Source organism: Cydia splendana, chromosome 9 (assembly GCF_910591565.1).
Source record: "Cydia splendana chromosome 9, ilCydSple1.2, whole genome shotgun sequence".
In the NCBI taxonomy this organism is placed as follows: Eukaryota; Metazoa; Arthropoda; class Insecta; order Lepidoptera; family Tortricidae; genus Cydia; species Cydia splendana.
Window position 1 is genome coordinate 13,243,412 of NC_085968.1, and position 19,529 is coordinate 13,262,940.

Consider the following 19,529-nt stretch of genomic DNA (forward strand, 5'->3'; position numbering starts at 1 on the left):
AATCGCGGCTTCGCCCGCGATTCACGCGCATAGTCTGGAGGGGGCTTTACATTCGACTTGGGACACGCGGCTGGCTAGGGGCACGTCCCGGCATTTCGATGTTATTAAGCTGAACTATCAGAGGATAGTTTGATACTCAAGAACTTAAGTAAATTTGTGCTAATTTAAATGAAATTGGGTAAACGTGTAGTTGAGGGCATTATATTTTAGTCATTAAATTATGAGCAGGCTCGATTAAGGGGTTATTGCGCTAGAAGAGCTTAGAAGGCTAAAAAGCTATTTGTGAGGGATCTTGCTATTCTGGTCATCTTTTTGCAAGAAAGTATGGTCGAGTTTGGTATCAAATGAAAGTGCTCGGCATGCACTTTTATAATACCGTTTTTAAATTTACCATTTTGAAATAATTAGCAAGATAAAAATAAACATAATATAGGTATTTTACATTTGACAGGAAATATTTCGGCTTACCACAGGCACAGATACAGTATCAGTTAAGGGCTCCACAGAACTTGTAATATATCCACGCGATTTTTGATACATTGCCGCCTATAGTGGGACATAAAATAGTAGAAATTAAATAAAATGGAACTCTAAAATTTCCATACTATAGTCGGTCAAACAAGTTAGTCAGTAGAAAAAGGCGCGATATTCAAATTTTCTATGGGACGATAACCCTTCGCGCCTACATTTTTTAGCCGCTTTTTTCTACTGACGGAAATGGCTTAACAGACTATAAATTGTTGCCATGTGTAAGCATTTTACATCAAAAATATGACAGCTACGTAGAAAGTGGCGCCCTCATTTATTAACCGACTTCCACATCTCAAAAGGAGGAGATTTGATTGTGATTTTTTTTTAATTTTGTTACTCCATATCTCCGTCATTACTGGACCGATTTTGAAAATTATTTTTTTGATTGTATGTATATGCATACAGATTGGTCCCGTTTTTGTCAAAACCCAGTTCTGATGATGGGGTCCATGAGGAATCGAGGGAACTCCTCAAATCTTAAAGGCACACATACAGTGATTTATGTGTTTTATCAACAAATCAAGCATATACATTCAAAAAAGTGACATTTCATGAAGTGGAACTGCTGATGATGATCAGAACGGAACTCTTCAACGAAGCATAGTTCACGTTTGGCGATTTGCCCTCTTCGTTATGTTTGTTAAGCAAGTTAAGTTTTTAAGCCACATTTTTGTCAAGCTCGTGTTCTGATGATGGGATCCACGAGGAATTGAGGGAACTCCTCAAATCTTAAAGGCATGCGTATAGAGATTTTTGTATTTTCATCAGAAAACCAAGCATTTTCATTAAAAACTGTCGCATTTGATAAAGTGGAACAGCAGTTCCACTCATCAGCAGATGATGATCAGAACGGAACTCTTCAACGACGCATAGTTCACGTTTGGCGATTTTTCCTCTTCGTTATGTTTGCTAAGCAAGTTAAGTTTTTAAACCACATTTTTGTCAAGCTCGAGGTCTGATGATGGTATCCACGAGGAATCGAGGGAACTCCTCAAATCTTAAAGGCATGCGTATAGAGATGTGTGTATTTTCATCATAAAATCAAGAATTTACATTAAAAACTGTCCCATTTGATGAAGTGGAACTGCTGATGATGATTAGAACAGAACTCTTCAATGACTACACGTTTGGCGATTTCGAATTTCGATTTTGACGGAGCTGGCCCTGGAGCCAGACCTGACCCGGATCTGGGCTCTTATCTGGACATGAACCCGGACCTGGACCCGGACTTGGACCTGGACGTGAACCTGGACCAAGACCTGGACCTCGACCTGGACCTGGTCCTGGACCCGGAACTGGACCCGGACCCGGACTCGGACCCGGACTCGGACCTTGACCCGGAAAACCACTGATACGTAAGCTAAATAAACCACTATGATTACTTACTATAAAATGTAGGTTTAAAGTATAATGATGCTAAACTTACTAGCCCCTCGGTTAGGTTAGGTTTGATCTGCGATACTCACAGAACCGAAAAAAAGTGGGTTAGGTTAGGTTAGAACTGCGAGCCTTACAGAAACCAAATGCTAATAGAAAAGTGGTTTTGGTTAGGTTCGAACTGCTATCCTCACAGAACCGAACTGCTATCAGAGAAGTGGGTTCGTGAGGCTAAAACTGCGACTCTTACAGAAACGAAATGATACCTAAGTAATAGAAAAGTGGGTGGTTTTACCTCCTTTTCTACATAGTGCACCATCTATGTACAATAATCTTTCACCGGCCCCCATAGAAGTCGGTTTTTTTTTCTTGAAAATTATTTTCTATTATTTTATGTCGAACTATACGAGTAAGTACCTAGGTGCAACAAAGTCAATCGCTCTATATAATTTTTGGCAAACCGCGAGTTCTCAGTTCGGGGCCAACTACTAGTATAGGTAAGTTTTACTCTGTTAGTGCTCTATTTACTTAAATCTTCACGGGACTGACTAGAGCAGCTTTTGAAGAAGCATTACTGAGTAGTAAAGTAGACCGCACTCACTGCTTATTATATAACCCGTCTCGCGTATTAGTGACATATTGTAGGTAATGTAATTTTTCAACATCAAAATTGGAAACTGTTAAGTTGCTTTTGCAACGTCGTATTTTAGTTAAACAAAATAATTAAAACAGGACTTTGTTACCGGTAGCGTAAAGAACAAATTTCATTGAATGAAACGAGACAAAGTAAGTGGGTACAATAAGTAGAGGATATGTGAAACCATTCAGATTCCGTAACCACTATAGACAATGACTTCAACGCGCGCTTGTATTGGCTTTTGGTATTACGTTGTCTTCAAATGTTGTCAACCTCGCATTTTATTGTTCAGTATAAGAACATAACTTACGTTTAGATTTCTATTATTAAATCAAAACATTTCTATTATTAAATCAATATTTAGGCACCAGACTTTATATATATTTAGGTATACTTTGAACACAAGAGAGGTTTAAATTGTCCAAACTTTTAATACTTACATTTTATCTTTATTATAACTACATTATTTAAAATAACCTCAATGCAGTAAAAACTTGTCGTAATATACAAATTTCGATGTTACCTAGTTAAATAGATGAATTAGTTGACTTCTACTCTTTTCCCAGGATCTAAATATCGTGGAACCGGAAATTTATCATCCGATCGTCGGTCGTTGATTCAATTACGTTTTTGGCTAGGATAGGTACCTAGCCAAAAACGTAATTGAATCAATTTATTTGTTTGAATAAATATCAAATACCTATGCTATGATAAATAAACTTAATATAAAATTCCAATCTTCACACACTTTTACAATATGAGCAATAAAATTTTGCATCCAATACACACATTTAATATTTTCTAGCTAACCTTGATTTAAATAATTCAACGGTCTAGTACTCACCATTGGTACATTTTATAGCAGAAATTGATAAAAGACAATGAATTTATAATTATGGGATCGAAACATATATTAGGTATACCTATGCCAAACCGAAATTATAAAATTTCCTCACAACAGGAACGCTGCATAGCCTGAGTTGATTTTTTCACGTAAACTGATGCAAGTGCTGTAATCATCAAACATTATTCAATAAACTACTACTTACCGAGCAATCCTACTCCATCGCAAACTAATATTCTGTCGCATATACACATAACAAGTTAAAACGAGATAGAACATAGAGTCGAGAGTTATGTTTAGTAGGTATGTAATTAGATCGAGCTTTACGCTTTGCTACACTTAGCAGTGCAATGTTGCATGTCAAATTGCAGACTCCTTCTGATAACTGCGTACTTTGGATGAACAATTTATGTATATGGGTGAGGAATGTATGACATAAGATAAGGTACTAGTAAATTGTAGTCTACTTTTATAACAAAATATGCGTGTACAGTCACCTGCAATAATATGTGCCTCTTCGAAGGCCGCAAAAATATGTGACACGCTCTTATGGCTCTACAAACAAGATCGTGTCAGATATTTTTGCGGCCTTCGTTGTGTAACATATTATCGCTGGTGACTGTACCATCACCCACACTGATGTACATCGGCGGACCGCTGTACATACAGTTAGGAGTGTTGCTGTTTGTACTAAGTTTTCACGAAACATTTTGGCTGATTATGGATAAACATTAACTTGGTAATTTAAATACTTATGAACATTAATTAAATACAAAATTAGGTACATATAATTTTCGGGTAACCTAACTTAGGTTGTGTAAATTTTTAGGGTTCTGTAGCCAAATGGCAAAAAACGGAACCCTTATGGATTCGTCATGTCTATCTGTCCATCCGTATGTCATAGCCACTTTTTTCCGAAACTATAAGAACTATACTGTTGAAACTTGGTAAGTAGATGTATTCTGTGAACCGCATTAAGATTTTCACACAAAAATAGAAAAAATTTGGGGGTTCCCCATACTTAGAACTGAAACTCAAAAATTATTTTTCATCAAACCCATACGTGTGGGGTATCTGGATAGGTCTTCAAAAATGAATAGTTTGCGCGAGAGACACTTCCAAAGTGGTAAAATGTGTGTCCCCCCTCTGTAACTTCTAAAATAAGAGAATGATAAAACTAAAAAAAATATATGATGTACATTACCATGCAAACTTCCACCGAAAATTGGTTTGAACGAGATCTATTAGTAAGTAGTTTTTTTTTAATATGTCATAAATCGTAAACCGCAATTGTGACTTGCTGCTACGGAACCCTTCATGGGCGAGTCTGACTCGCACTTGGCCGCTTTTTATAAATTGCCTTACGGTAGTCTAACGATAACATTGTGTAAATTGTTAATATAAGTACATTGATTAATTTAGTTAATAAATAGACCGATGCAGGTACTTATATTTTGTCTTGAACTGTTAATTACTACAATAAGCGTGATGCTGCGTGAGGGAGGGTGTAAAGCTGTGTTCAGTGTGCGTCGTCATAAAGGTTTCTCAATGTTTTCATTATTAATATCCAATAGATTATCCATCCAATATATAGAGTATTCAATAGATTGTATATAACACACTGAATAATTGGTAGTTGTAATTATAGAGGAAAAAAAATCAACTATTTAGTTACCAAAGCGCGAACCATAAGGCATAGGTAGGTAAAGGTATAGGTAACCACTGTAAACAATCTAACCAGTAACTTCTTCTTACCCTTCTTCTAACAGACACATTTATTACGCTACCGTAAAATTGTTCTAACTCACAAACAAAGCATAACGTCTACCGAATCTCATTTGTAAAAACTAGTCCAAGTATAACAATCGGGCGCGGGCTGTTACGCCTCCGTTACCTGATCTCGTGTTTTCCCGGCGCCCACCACCGCGCCACATATAAACTCCCCGCATGGTTTCACTCGTCACATTCGTAAACTTGCTACCGAAAAGCGTACTCCTTTTTTCGGTTTTTAGTGTGGTGCTTTAGTGATTCGAAAAGAATATGGCCTTCAAGGTGATTATGGTTATTTTTTAAGATAATGGAGAAATTAAACCATGTTTTGGAACACCATGTCCCGATCACTTAATTCACGTCATATTTACAAATTTACATGAAAAAGAATAAAAAAATAATATTATTTATTCACCCAAAATATATGTTTGCAAATAGACATCTTACAAATAGATTTAATGATCAAATATTTAATAGAATTGTATCTAAATTACCATTATTCTCGCTTACTATTATTACGACGAATTAAAACTGTGAAAATAGGATATTTTTTTACATCAACAAAAACTATTCAATGGAAGTCAGGGACTGAATGCATAATTAAATTAACAACAGTGTAACAGAATGTTGTATAAATTCTCGATAATTTTCATGTTCGGAAGTACTTATGTCAAAAGAATGTTCTAATAGCTGAAGGAGGGAAGCTAATATCTGATTAAACGATAATCTAAGTTTCCTTCCCGGTTATTAAATCGAAAGTAATTAAATGAGTCATTACTTAAACACAGTCTAATTACAACTTATAAGCTAGTTTGCTCAAGTACATTGGTAAACTAAATAACACCCAACAGTAAGCTCAAACTGATAATTTTATACCTTTTTAATTCTGCAAAAAATCGATAATTAATCTTTTAAATGGTAAAAAATATGTTTTTTTTTTAAATAACTGACTATAATTATTATCACACAGTTAATTAAATGAATATTATTATTATGTGGAAATCTTACACAAATCGACCTAGCCCCACAGTAAGGCTTGTACTAGACGACGATATAATAGATAGATATACGAGTAGATAAATACTTAAATACATAGAAAACATCCATAACCTAGAAACAAATATCTGTGATAAATAAACAAATAAATGCCCTTACCAGGATTCGAACCGGGACCTCCTGCTTCGTAAACAGGATCACTACCGAATAGGGTAGGAGGCTGTTATAGTTCGCACATTTTTTGTTATTATTTAGCTTGTCTATTCAACATTTGGGAGTATTTGCGAAACGGACTAGGGTTGGACGAAGCTAACTCTGTTCAGACTTTGCGATAACAAAGTGTTGCAGTGCGATCAACTCACCATAAATCTAATTAATATGTGAATGTGATTTTTATTATGATACTTCCACACTTTACAATATCAATGTCGGAGTAGAATTGGCTTGGTTCGACTATAAAAAAATATTTTCGCTCCAAAGAACTCTTTTAATCTACCTACTCTTCTTTGATTCAGACTTGTGCCGTTCAAGCACCTTTACCCTATTCTTCTTCTTCAGTCGGTCCCTCAATACTGAGGATCGTGACATCATAACGTTCTGTTGAAGACCAGGTTCCTCCATAGGGTTCTGTTCCCCGCTAAGCGCATGGCCTCGTGCAGTTTTAATTGCATAGGTGCCGTAATTTGAGCACACCATCTAGTAGGAGGAGGATTTACCCCATTACATGATACATATTTGCCTAAGTGAAAACAAAAGTGAACTTAACTCATGACAAGAAAACATTCCACGTATAACCGCGGTGACAATAACCGGCATCTTCTGAAAGCTGTGGGAGTACAACGAAAAAACTTACCTTTGTTTCATCGATGATGTATTGATAATACAATATACCCATTGTTTACTTCAAAGATGATTTTTAAGTCGGCTTATGAATGAAACATCCAGTTGTAGTTTCACTATCGTTAAAGTTGTAAATTACGGCACGTAATTAGGATAGTATCAAAAATAAACTAAATTATAAATGATTTTATTTTAATGACATAAAACTAACTAAGAACATTTATAAGATTCACTAAACTTTTTTTTTAATTTTTATATGTTACTACAATAAGTATACGTTTCAAAGTTATAATGTAGTTGCAGCCCTTAAACAAATTGTGTGGGGTGAATACAGAGCAGCTTTACTATGAGATTAGGCCCAAAAAAGCGTAAATGCCTCTCCTATAGAAAACATCGACATCTAATCAGACAAAATGCCATGAAACAGTTATATTAATTACTATATTACAAATATACCTGACGTGAACTAATTAATCGAATAAGTATAAGTACTACTTTATTTTATATGCGTCCGTTCTTACGATTCACCACTACACTTGCAGATTAATCTTTATTTCCTGGTCATAATAAAGTTATCAGGCGTAAACGAACAAGTATGCGATAGCATTTTTTCTAGATCGATCATTTCTCATCTCATATGTTTAAATTTTCAGTTAACAATCGTAGCGCTGGCGCTGGTGGCGAGCGCGTACTGTCGGATGTTCACATACGTCCGGCCCTCTGAATCCAAGTCCGCGGCGACCGTTCAGCGCGCGCAGCCTCGCCTGGGCTTCGAGCACCACGTCTCCGAGGATGAACACGTCGACTATTATGTAAGGTCTTTTTAAATTTAGGATACTGTAGAATTGGGCGACTGTAGGAAAAATTGTGTCATATGGAACCGTAGCATATGGATTTTTCCAGAGGTGTCACTTGCTCGTTGTCAACCCTGGATACATAGGCAAATAAATATTTAGATACTGTATTTCATGATGGGTGCCTCCTCGGAAGTTCTGGAAACGTTAAGCATGAACACAACATTACGGTACTGGTGCTCGACGCGGTCCCAGTAGGTACATGTCATGTTGAAACTTAAGTCATTGTCAATAGAGGTGATAGCAGGGTGTCATCTATTGGGCATTAGCATGTCGAGCACTAGCACCACCACCTTATTTCTCATTTTATTGCAATCGAAATAACATTTCGTTGTGCTTCACCTTACTTAGGCGTGTGTCACGCGGGGACTTCATTCAGATAGCACCATAAAAATAAAATCTATAAAATATACGTCTGCGTGTATTAATTTATAGACGGAATCAATTTGAATGCTACAAAGATACAGTCAACGAGCGAAAGGCGCAGTTATCACATATTTAATAATTAATGCGTTCTTTATCATCTACCTTAGCAACATTTAATGTCTAATAATCTAGTCTAGAGAAGACTTTATTAAAGTGTTAGTCGTAAAGTCAGCCATACGTAATGCCCCACTGCTTAGTCCAATACACATTACACTTCAATTACCACTTTCATTGCAATGGCTTTCCATTACCATTTCAATATTCACTGTTTCACTTTTAAGCATCTCATAATATGTAGGTATTATTCAAGTACATATAAAATGTAAAGTATTAGCCGATATGTATGTATGAAACGGACAGTCAAGCTATTTAGTTCGAAAATGTTAAATCGTAAATCTGCAATTAAAACGCCAGAATTAATATAGGTACTTAAAAAAATATGGTTGCCTGTAAAGTCGGTTTACGGACGATAATCGTGCGTGATAACGTCATAAAAAAACATTGATGAAAAAGGTTACCATGGAGATTTGTCCACAACGTTACCAAGGAGATCTGTCCACAACGTGACACTTTTTCGTGCATGCTACCGGTGTTCATCGATTTATAAGACGTTATCACGTCAAAAACATTTCACCTTCAATACCTACCAATAATTTGATAATATCTAAGAATTAATGTTTATAAATGGTTTATAGTTACCTATTTGAGTATTATTTACATATTTACCTACATTAAATTTTATTTTACATGTATAACTGTGTAGTGATGTATTTCTACATGAATGTTTTTCTCATTTGTCGGTAAGTATGTTTATGGGCATATCATTTAATTAGCACAAAGTTTACAGGTCGTTAAAACGCCAGTAGGTACAGAATTATTCAACCAACACGTAAACATCAACGAATAGTGCAATATTTATCACTTAACGGATACCGAAACGACATCAAATTGACGGAAACAGAAAGCGACGTGCGAATTTGTAGCACTACGGGTATGGAAATGAAACGAAGCAAATATTCAAACGGTTATACAAAACGCAACCAAGTAGCGTTGCAACGCTCGCAAATTATTATGTATACCTATAAACAATGATATTTAGTAGCTGTTAAGCTGTATATATTACAGTAATCGGTATTTTTTTATATTATCGAACTGTAAATCAGAATGGGATTAATTATGTAAAATATAAATGCTAGTACATAATTTATAAATATAATCGAAAAACAATCATACACAAAAGCTACGTGTATCATGTAAAAAATAAAATAAACTAAATAGATAAGTAGTAGCTAAGTTTAAAAACGTGCTATTCACATTTAACTAACTTAAATTACTAACTAATGAATATACATATTATATTAATGAAAATATAATACGACTTTTTAAGCTAACGGTGCTTTTAATCACTAATTTCTAAATAGGGACGAGTAATACATCATACACGAAATAAAAGCATTCACGCTATTATTTATACACATGTACCTGAAACATGTAATAATAATTGATGTGATTAAATTAAATATTAATCAATGAGGTAGCTAAATAGCAATTCGTGATAAAAATGCCCCATAAAAACAGAAATTCATTTCATAATAGAGTCTTTCACTTTCATTTTAATAGGGTGATAGAAAATAATATAAGTAGGCACCTCTTCATGGTGATCATAAAATTAATTGGCGATTATCAATAAGTAATTATAACAGCTATAAATTCTAGTTAATTTTAAATACAATAAATATCTATTTAATAGGCTATTATTTTTGCTTATTGTGTGTTTAATAATTAATGTAAATCATTTTTCACTAGAAGAAAACCTAGATTTAACGATATGTGCCAATATCATCAAAACATTAAAGCTTCAGAGATAGATACGATATTTCTCGTTTAGCCAAATTAGATCAAAGAGTAAGTATAGTAAATATATTAGAATTAGACAGATATCACAATCAACGACTAAAAGGTTGAGAAGAAGTATTATAATCACTGCTTATTGTGACAATAAAGAGAAAAGAATTTATATCTAATAAAGCAGTCTTATATTCATGAATAAACAGGAATTCTCATACAAACGACACTTCCTGTATCGCATTCCGGTAGTTGACAGTCGCACGCGCTTCTTCGTAAACTTTTGTTGGTGGTGCCAGTGACATGAGGCCGCGATTATAGTATATGGCCGGCGCCGCTGTCTCTCGGCAGTTTTGGAGACCCAATGCCATGCCCAACAACATACTAAAAGTTGGTAGCGGTTTCCGGATCTGAACTATATTCCCATAAGGCAGTGCACTAATAGGCGGTTAATAAACCAAAATCGAATGTAATTGTCACTAATTGTATTTTTGTATCCATTATAAATACTGCGTATAAACTTAGGTAGATTCAAATTATGACGAAGTTTTTAGTGCAATAATCGAACTTAGTACAGTCTGTTAGCTTCTGTTAGTCATCTTAGCGAGGGTTCTTTATCTAGAAGCCGGGGTCCGAATCCACAATCTCAGGTTTGGAAGCGACACGCCTAGCTTACAGTCATGCTAACAAGGTGTTGTTTAGTATCCTAAAACTACAACTTAAAAATATGCTATTTTCTTCTCTTTAATAAAAATCTTACCATTCAACCCTAATTGAAAAAGTAAAAGTTTATGAATTATTTAAACGGAAGTGGTGTACTTAACTTTAAATAATATCGGCCATTACGAATATGAACATTATCTTACGGATGTTTTGACTTTACTAATTTGCAAAAAACTCCAATTTTTGTACGAATTTGATTGTCCGTAGACAAAAAACTAGTCAAACTAAATTATTAAGAAATATACGAAGGAATGTTGGTTTTAATACCCATCCCAATCCAAATACGAGTATCTTAAATACTTAATCAATTTGTGGACATCTATAATGACCATAACAAAATGCTAATCGTGTCCCTGCTCGCTCCTCTCTCGTCACATAACCAGTGCGCGACAGCGGAAGCACTTACATAACGATCGTCATTCGTAAACCGTTTCACTGCGATAAAAGAACGATCTGCGAGGACCTGCGCTAGTTAGTATGTGCATAGCTGTGACATCGTTTATGTAATGATAGTTTAAACTTCTAAAGTATTACGATGGCAGGGAAACGTGAGCAGAATGATGGAATTTTAAGTACTATACAGGTAGTTTTATTAGTAAGGAAGGGGGTGTCGAGATCTTTTTAATTGTCTTTAATATTCGAGATCCCTAATTTCTCAAAAGGAAAGCTAAGCTACCTAGGTAGTGGAACGTTTCCTACATTTTGGGCTATTGTACTGTAGTAGTATATGGTTTTTAACTCTCGCATCAGTAATTACTATATTTAATACTATTGTATAAATTACTGCGAGAGTTAAAAACCATATATTTTTGTTTCAATGAATTGCCTAAATTCCCTCTTCAATCTCTTCATAGAGTAACATTTATTATTTTATTTAGTTACCTGCAACATACCTAAGAATTAACATATGACAGTTACTATTGATTGTTCATTAATATATATATATAGGTATATATATGATATGTTTATTATCAATAGAAAATGTTGCATAACTGTCAACCAAATCCATAATATTTCTTTATCTGTTTCAGGCGTATCCAAAATACGTCTTCAAATATGGGGTGAACGACTTCCACACTGGTGATATCAAAACTCATCACGAGAGCCGCGATGGTGACGTAGTCAAAGGTAAGATCGCTGTGTGTATCACTCTGTGTAATTCGTACCTTTACTTTACAACAAAGACAGAACCAACTTCGCAAAACATCATTTTCTTTTCATCTGAATTTTTGAACTGTTGCTTTCCGAGATCAAATGCACGACTGCACGACTTACTATAAAAAACATCCAAATCACTAGGTATATTATGCCTAATAATATTTGAAGAGATCTTTCGATTTCTCCAGGTTCTCATTAGAATCGAACATCGTACTGATTGATGACAATGGGGCATGACGTATCCGTTATACAGGGTGTTTGGTCCATCGTTTGCCAAATTAAAATGGCGGTTAAGTGGAGTATTTTTCTATCTTTTCACGCCCTTTAAACATTTTTTGGGCCCACGAGTATATTTTTTTTGCTTTTTTTGTTGTTTTTGAATCTTCAGGGCCGACTCGTTTAAACTTAAATAAAAAAAAAGTAAGTGGTAAAGAGATGCAACGTTTATTGCGTCGTGATATCTAACGTTAAACGGTTTTATCAAAGTCAAAATTACTGACCTCCTCCTCCTGATCCTCTATTTTTTTTAATAACCCTCAAATGTTTTACAACATGTAAAAATTTACACCAAGGCAAACTTTGATTTTCAATAAAAAAAAAAAACAAAAAGAGACCACGTTCTTGAAATTATTTTACAAAATTCTGTGTTCTGTCCTCTTTCTAATGATGTACAATAATCCCAAAAAAAACCTTTCATGAACTTCATTTTTTCCCGATGTTTTGTAACGGACGCAACAGGCAATAATTATATTTCACTTTGTAATTTATATTATATAAAGTGTAACTACTTAAAAAAAAAACCAAACATTATTTAATAAAATTGTAAGTGGCGGGATCGCTGTGGCGTTTCAATCAGCGAAAAACAGTAGTTGACGACAAGTAGTTTATTTTCAATTTTGGCGGATTTTTACATAGTTGGTACAAAGCACAAAAAAGAGAAAAAAGATCTAACCACTGGTTTCAAATATTATACTTAGTAAACAGAAAATACACAAAGTAGCTGATACTTCGCTTATATAAACCGTGTCAATTATCAAATCTCTCAAATAAATAAACTAAACTCAAACTTAGAAATTCTACGAAAGACAAACGCTTGTGCGTTTTATATCGACGCCACCGCCATCTAGTGAGCGGTTTGCAAATGAATGTCTAATACATGCCATGAAACTGTGAAAGACTAACGCTTGCGCGATCTATCTCGACGCTAGCGCCATCTAGCGATCAATTGGGTAAACCTTCCGTAATAGAAGTGGTGTTAGGTTAGGTTACAAAATCGTTTATTTTGTTCCCTAGTTGTGAAGTAGGTACCCCCTATCATGGTATAATAATATACTCCGCCTGGTACTCCATTCCCGTCTTTTCTAGGTCACCTAACTGACACGGGCCTACGTCATCATGCGACAGCGCTATATGATAATATGCGATAGCGCTATATATAGCGGCCATGTTGTTGTGACGTAGGCCCGTGTCACTCTGGGAATGGAAGACCATGTTTTATTAGACTATGCCCCCTATATTTTAGTTAGCTTTTACAAATCGGTCCAGCCGACGTCATCGAGATATCGAGGAACGTATAAATCATTTTTGTGGGACAAGTTTGGTAGTTGTACAATTTTGGTAGGTAGTTATAGTTGATAGTTTTGGGCAACATTTTTTTTTCTTCTGACCAATTGATTAATTTAAAAAAATGTCCTAAATCAAATACGTTTGAGGAGAGGATTCCTTGGCTCAATGTTTTTTTCTTATGTCTTTTGATTTCGTATACATGTATGTGAAAATTTTAAAAAGTAACGCAGCGAGCAATGCTTAATGGGTTATTTATCTTATTAACTCGAGCTGTGATATCAAAATAAACATTTTCTCAAAAATGGACGGCAAAGTCGACTTTGCCGTTTAAAAAATAGGTCGCGAAGCGCGTAGTTTATGGTCAGTCAAAAATTAAAAAGTTAAAAACATTGCAGTCTCGATTTTGGGACTGCAATGTTGCATACAAATTCCATTATTTGTCGAGTTCCAAACTTTTTAAAAGTTGAAATGACCATATCAAACGAAGGCGCAGGCCCATTAAACAGCCAAACAGATGATTAGTACCGCGACTATTTAGCTGTCTCAAATAGGTTGGCGTATATTCGGCAGAAAAATACAATTAAATTTTTTTATTAAAAAAATAAAAAGGCGGCAAAGCAAATTTTTGCAATTGTTTCTACTTTTTTCTGTGAAAATATATACGTAAGAACGTTGCTTTTGTAAAATATTTCTATGATATTTATATTTCTTGCACCATTTTTGAGAAAAGCACTATATATGACTCGGCTGGAAGGCTACTTGCTGGCTTCGGATTCAATTAAACGGACTCCCAAGGTCGTCCGTTTAAAACGAATCCTCAGCCTGCAAGTAGCTACTTCCGAGCCTCGACAATAATGTACTATTATGATTCCTTCCAACATTCCGAATTTATTTTTAATTACATATTTATCTTATTCGATAAAACAAAATACTAAGTAACCTTAAAAATAATATAAAATCCGTCGTTTCCAGGGCAATACACAGTCGTGGAGCCGGACGGTTCCCTGCGTACTGTGGACTACACGGCGGACAAACACAACGGGTTCAACGCGGTCGTGCACAAGACCGCGCCCATCTCCCAGCACGAAGCCGCCCTTCTACACCATCACTAGTGCTTACTATATTAGTTCATAACTTACTTGTGTCACTGCAGGGAGAAAAATAGTTGCCGTAAAACCTCCCAACTATGGTCCAAAATTAACTGGAATTTTTGAAGTGAAAACTTCTTTAGTGGCGCTGTGCACTTTTTGTGATGGGGAAAAAATGTTAAACTCGCGACAGCGTAAGACGTAAGACGCTTCGTAAGACGGACACGTGACCTGATCGAAAAACTGTTACAATGTCATTGAGTTTTCACTTCTGCCGGCACTCCCGGAGTGCAACCCGTTGTTTTTTTTCGTTCAGGTGTGTCTTTTACTGTATTTTTTGTAGTCCAAAACCAGGTCCCTATGTTTATAAATGGAAAAAAAACTCCGAGCAAAGCAAAAATTACATTGGTATTGATACTCAATTTCCTTTTGAACTTGTAAACCATAGTTGTAGTATTGGACTATAGTTGGGAGGTTTTACGTGCTTGAGAATTGATTGAACTGTTCTACCAATTCGTTGTTTTCTAATTATGCCAAAGGGAAAAAAGTCCGGTCTGTGCTGAGTGGGTCATGTGGCACACATTAAAAGTTCGGTTATTTTTTATATTGACATGTTAAAGTTAATGAACAATCATTTTAGATCTAAAATATTAGAGGAAACTGCTTCGTTGTAGCTGTTCGGTCAGATACGAGCGTCTTGGTTAAGCAATTCGCATCCGCCTACTTACTCCTGCGTTGATCTAAGTTGACGTTACTAATTTAATGAAAAACAAGCGAACATTGTTGACAATTGCTAAATTCTTAATGAATTTGTTGGATACGATCTCTCATAGTCGTACTGTGTCTTAGAAGGCCTTATTCATGATTTTGCTAAGTTTGTAAGTGTTGCTGTTATTTAAATCTAGGTTATTGTTGATTAGATTTAAGTACTCTTTTACGCTTCTCGCTAGGAGGAAGCTATTATTTTTATTTTTATTTATATCTTATTTTGATTTTCACAACATGTACCTGATGTTTATATCTAACTCTAGACTAACTAGATTTTTAAATACGTATTAGCATACCACATAAATGTATCTACTTGATACCCTGATGTACCTATGTATAGACGTTGTAATTAAATTTCCTTTTCGTTTTATGTAATACTTTTGTATCATATTTACAATTGTTACAAATAAATATGAGAATAAATTGATACAATATAAGTCTACATAGTGGTTATTTATCTTCTAAACAAACTTCCTGAATTTACCGTTCCTCACTACCGGACCCAAAATATAAAAAAATTGCTTTTTTAATACTGTTGCTCAAAAAGTGCTACTTTTCGTAGCTGTTTAGCGTTAGCAAAGTTGTTTATTGCGAACTAGTGCTTTTTACTTTTCCAGCTTTTTTAAATTTAATTCTGATCGTATTCAATACGTCCACACCAAAGATGGATGTTCGAAAACTTTATATATTTTTATTATAGGCATAATTATTGGACATTTATTACGTACAAAAAGTATTGTTAAGAGGCCCACTGATTAACAGTCCGCCGGACGGTATCGGCCTGTCAGTTAGAACAAAAGTTTGACAGTTCCGAACAACTGACAGGCCGATATCGTCCGGCGGACTGTTAATCAGTGGGCCCCTTTACACGATATGAAGTAAATATTTATTTGTTATTATATAAACAAAACGTTATAAAATACGATATTTCACTAAAAAGCTTTTTTATTATTTGGCTGAATGGATTCCTATCATTGCCACATTGGCTGTCGTTAACAGAAAAACTGAAAAATTAAAAAGTAAAACCGGCGCCCGCCATTTTCACTTGAGATTTAGTTGTATCAAAATAATTATCTTAAATTGCAACTGTAAGAGTGTGTTTGTTTTAAATGAGTTAATGTGATTAATTTAGGCAATGTAAATCAACGCTGAACGTAGTTTATACTGCTGAATAATAAATAATATACTATATCGTTCAAGTTCGAGGGAAAATTCGTAAATGTCATGTTACCAATATTTGTTTAATTGTGATTTTTTCGCAAATGTATTAAAAAACGTCGTTCAATGTACGTGTGAAAGTGTTGTTATTTACTTGTCCCGTGTCTTTTATTCACCTACGGCTCATAAAAGACATCTCGGGACTCGTGAATAATAACATACTTTTCATATCTCATGCTCTGAAAGTGGGTCGTTGTTGTTCTAAAAGGTGCGCAGAAAGTGATACGTTTATGCTCTAGCGCAGAAAAGTGGTGTACTCCTCTGCGTCCCCGTCCCACGAACAACTGGGTGGAAACAAAATGGAAAAATAGTGTCTTTATTTCCTCGCCTGGAACAATTGGTACTTAATTATTTAATTTTACTAATCCCACGTTGATCCTTTTTTTATAAAAAAAATATGTAAGTAAATTGTTACAAACAAATTATTCTTGATTTCTTTCGTTAAATTCTATTTACTCGATTTCATAAGGCGGGAACCAAAAGGAATACACCAAAAAAATTTTTTTAAACCTTACACTTGCGTAAATGAGCAAAGGCAAAATCTTATACAGCCACAGTTAAACGTTTGTATGATATTAAATTGGTTTATAAAGTTATTTAGCACTATATTCATGAAAATAAAATAAAATACAAATTAAAAATGTCTTATATTATTAATTAAATTGTTATTTAATATTTAAAATACTTTTATTATGTTATTACGTGGTGCGGCGCACCAAGGTCGCGGTGCGGTCCGGTAGTCTGTTGCGGCTTTTAGAACGAAAAAGTATAAAATTAAAAAGTAAGAGACAATCCCGCTGATTTTCATACTTTAATGAACAAATAATTTTAAAATTACTGCAGTTTGTTAAAAAACGTGTTTTCGTGAATATTGAAATCTAAATTATTTTCGCTAGGGGTTATTAATCTTCACACATGTAAAGTCTCCGATTGCAAGTAAGTCCTAAGGAAAAAAATGATGGCCGTAGGTCTATTAGGTAAGTACTTCAATTACTGATTTTGCGAAATTGCAATGTCTTGTTTGGTTTCCTCGCATTCGATATGAAAAGTAGAGTGTTTAACTCGGGTGAAAGGCACCATTTACATCTCGGACTATTGGCGCTCTCACTGCGTTCGAGCGCCAAACTACCTCGACAGAAATGGGTGCCTTTCAACCCTTGGTTAACAATCTACTATTCCACACTTGCATTGAAATGTAATTAAAAATGCGCAATTTTTTTTTGAGGGAACTCAACGATTACTTTTTTATGTTAAAACTTACCTACAACAAATTAAAATTAAAAAAAACATGATATGAAGAACACGAACCTATTAGGGGTCCTTAAATCATAAAAAAAGGTAAACAATCTTGACCGTCTTCTTTTGTCAAAGACTTTTGAAAAATAAGTCACGGCAAATTGTATGTAACAATTATGAATCATATACGATTATTTACATTCTTTAGCTTTCATAATTAATAGTTACTGATTTAAAAAAAGCGTTTTTCATAAAAAAGACACGTCAAGATCGCGTAGTCCATTGCTAATGCTATAAAAAGAAACTATAAGAATGCTTTCAGAAATGAGTTACTGGCCCTGCATTTATTCATGTTGATGTCTGATACGTCAGCATACATTGCATCTGTATGGAAACGCGATGGTATCAGTTCTATGTTATGAATGGCAGTGCCGGGTCGCTTTTGACATGGAATGGATCGTAAACAAACCGTTTTTGCTCACTTGTTTTACATTTTCCTTTCTTTTTTGGTTCATTGTGCTTGGAGATGTGTTTAAAATGTCTAGGTGAATTGTTTATTTATATAGGTACAAATTAAACAATATTAGCAAATAGACTTTCACATTTTTGTAGGTATTACATACGTATCATTGGGAAAATTAATAGTATTTATTTCAGATTTTATACAGGTTGTATCTAGAGAGGTATGTTAATATAAGTGGCCTTTGATTGTAATAAATAATTTCAAATCTATTGAATTTATTATCTAAGTCTAAGTATAAATCTATCTTAGTAAAGTTTAGTTATGTCTTCTGTGTTTACGAAAAAAAAAACAACGGGTTGCACTCCGGGAGTGCCGGCAGAAGTGAAAACTCAATGACATTGTAACAGTTTTTCGATCAGGTCACGTGCCCGTCTTACGTCTTACGAATCTTACGGTCACGTGACCTGTCGCGAGTTTAACATTTTTTCCCCATCACGAAAAGTGCACAGCGCCGCTAAAGAAGTTTTCACTTCAAAAACTGGCAACCCTATGTGCATAGTTATGTGAGTAAGTATTCATTTGTTAACATTTCTTCGATAAAAATAAACAATCACATAAGCTTAATAGGTTCAAAGATATATATAACTCCGTATAAGACTAGTGGCTCTGTGAGCTGTAGACCTCGCGAGCAGAGTTTAAAACTGAATAAATGTATGGTTCCGTTGTTTTGAAGAATTTAGAGAATCTAATTTGACCATAAAAACTTAACTATCAATTGCTTACAAAATTCGGGAATTGGTTTAGATATGCGACCTGTAGAGTAGAACATATGGACATACGAAACAATTTTTGGCTAACAGGGTCATCAAAAAAAAATAACCCTAACCTACCTATCTCTGGGAGCAGTTTCGTTTTTAGGGTCATCAAAAAAAAAATAACCCTAACCTACCTATCTCTGGGAGCAGTTTCGTTTTTAGGGTCATCAAAAAAAAACCCTAACCTACCTATTTGAAAAAAACCTGGTTATTTTTACCACTAGCATTAAAAAAAAGAGAAAATATGGAGATAGAGAATATTTAGTTAGTGAAAAAAAAACTAAACTAAAGGATTAAAAAGAAAAGGGAATAAATTGAGAAAAGGAAAATTTAGTTTATGAAAAAATGTACACGAAAAATTAAATAAAGCGAAG

At 34.7% G+C, this 19,529-nt stretch overlaps 1 protein-coding gene and 1 long non-coding RNA gene across 2 annotated transcripts in view; both read left to right on the forward strand.

The window, feature by feature from the left end:
- LOC134793711 (uncharacterized) overlaps positions 1-4,651 on the forward strand; it is a 102,803-nt gene extending 98,152 nt beyond the window's left edge. Inside the window, exon 2 of the long non-coding RNA XR_010144573.1 lies at positions 4,202-4,651. This is a non-coding gene — a long non-coding RNA (uncharacterized LOC134793711). The remainder of the gene's footprint in view (positions 1-4,201) is intronic.
- A 534-nt stretch (positions 4,652-5,185) lies between these two features.
- On the forward strand, positions 5,186-14,724 carry LOC134793691 (cuticle protein 19-like). The gene is made up of 4 exons (XM_063765343.1): positions 5,186-5,441; positions 7,649-7,807; positions 11,875-11,971; positions 14,540-14,724. The coding sequence occupies exons 1-4, from the start codon at positions 5,430-5,432 to the stop codon at positions 14,677-14,679; spliced, it is 408 nt and encodes a 135-aa protein (XP_063621413.1). The 5' UTR covers positions 5,186-5,429; the 3' UTR covers positions 14,680-14,724.
- Positions 14,725-19,529: the final 4,805 nt, after the last annotated feature.

What these genes read in the sequence shown, in the direction of transcription:
- LOC134793691 (XM_063765343.1), top strand. An exon ending in ATGAACACGTCGACTATTAT is followed by an intron (nt 7,808 to 11,874) that starts GTAAGGTCTTTT and finishes TATCTGTTTCAG; the next exon opens with GCGTATCCAAAATACGTCTT. An exon ending in CGATGGTGACGTAGTCAAAG is followed by an intron (nt 11,972 to 14,539) that starts GTAAGATCGCTG and finishes CGTCGTTTCCAG; the next exon opens with GGCAATACACAGTCGTGGAG.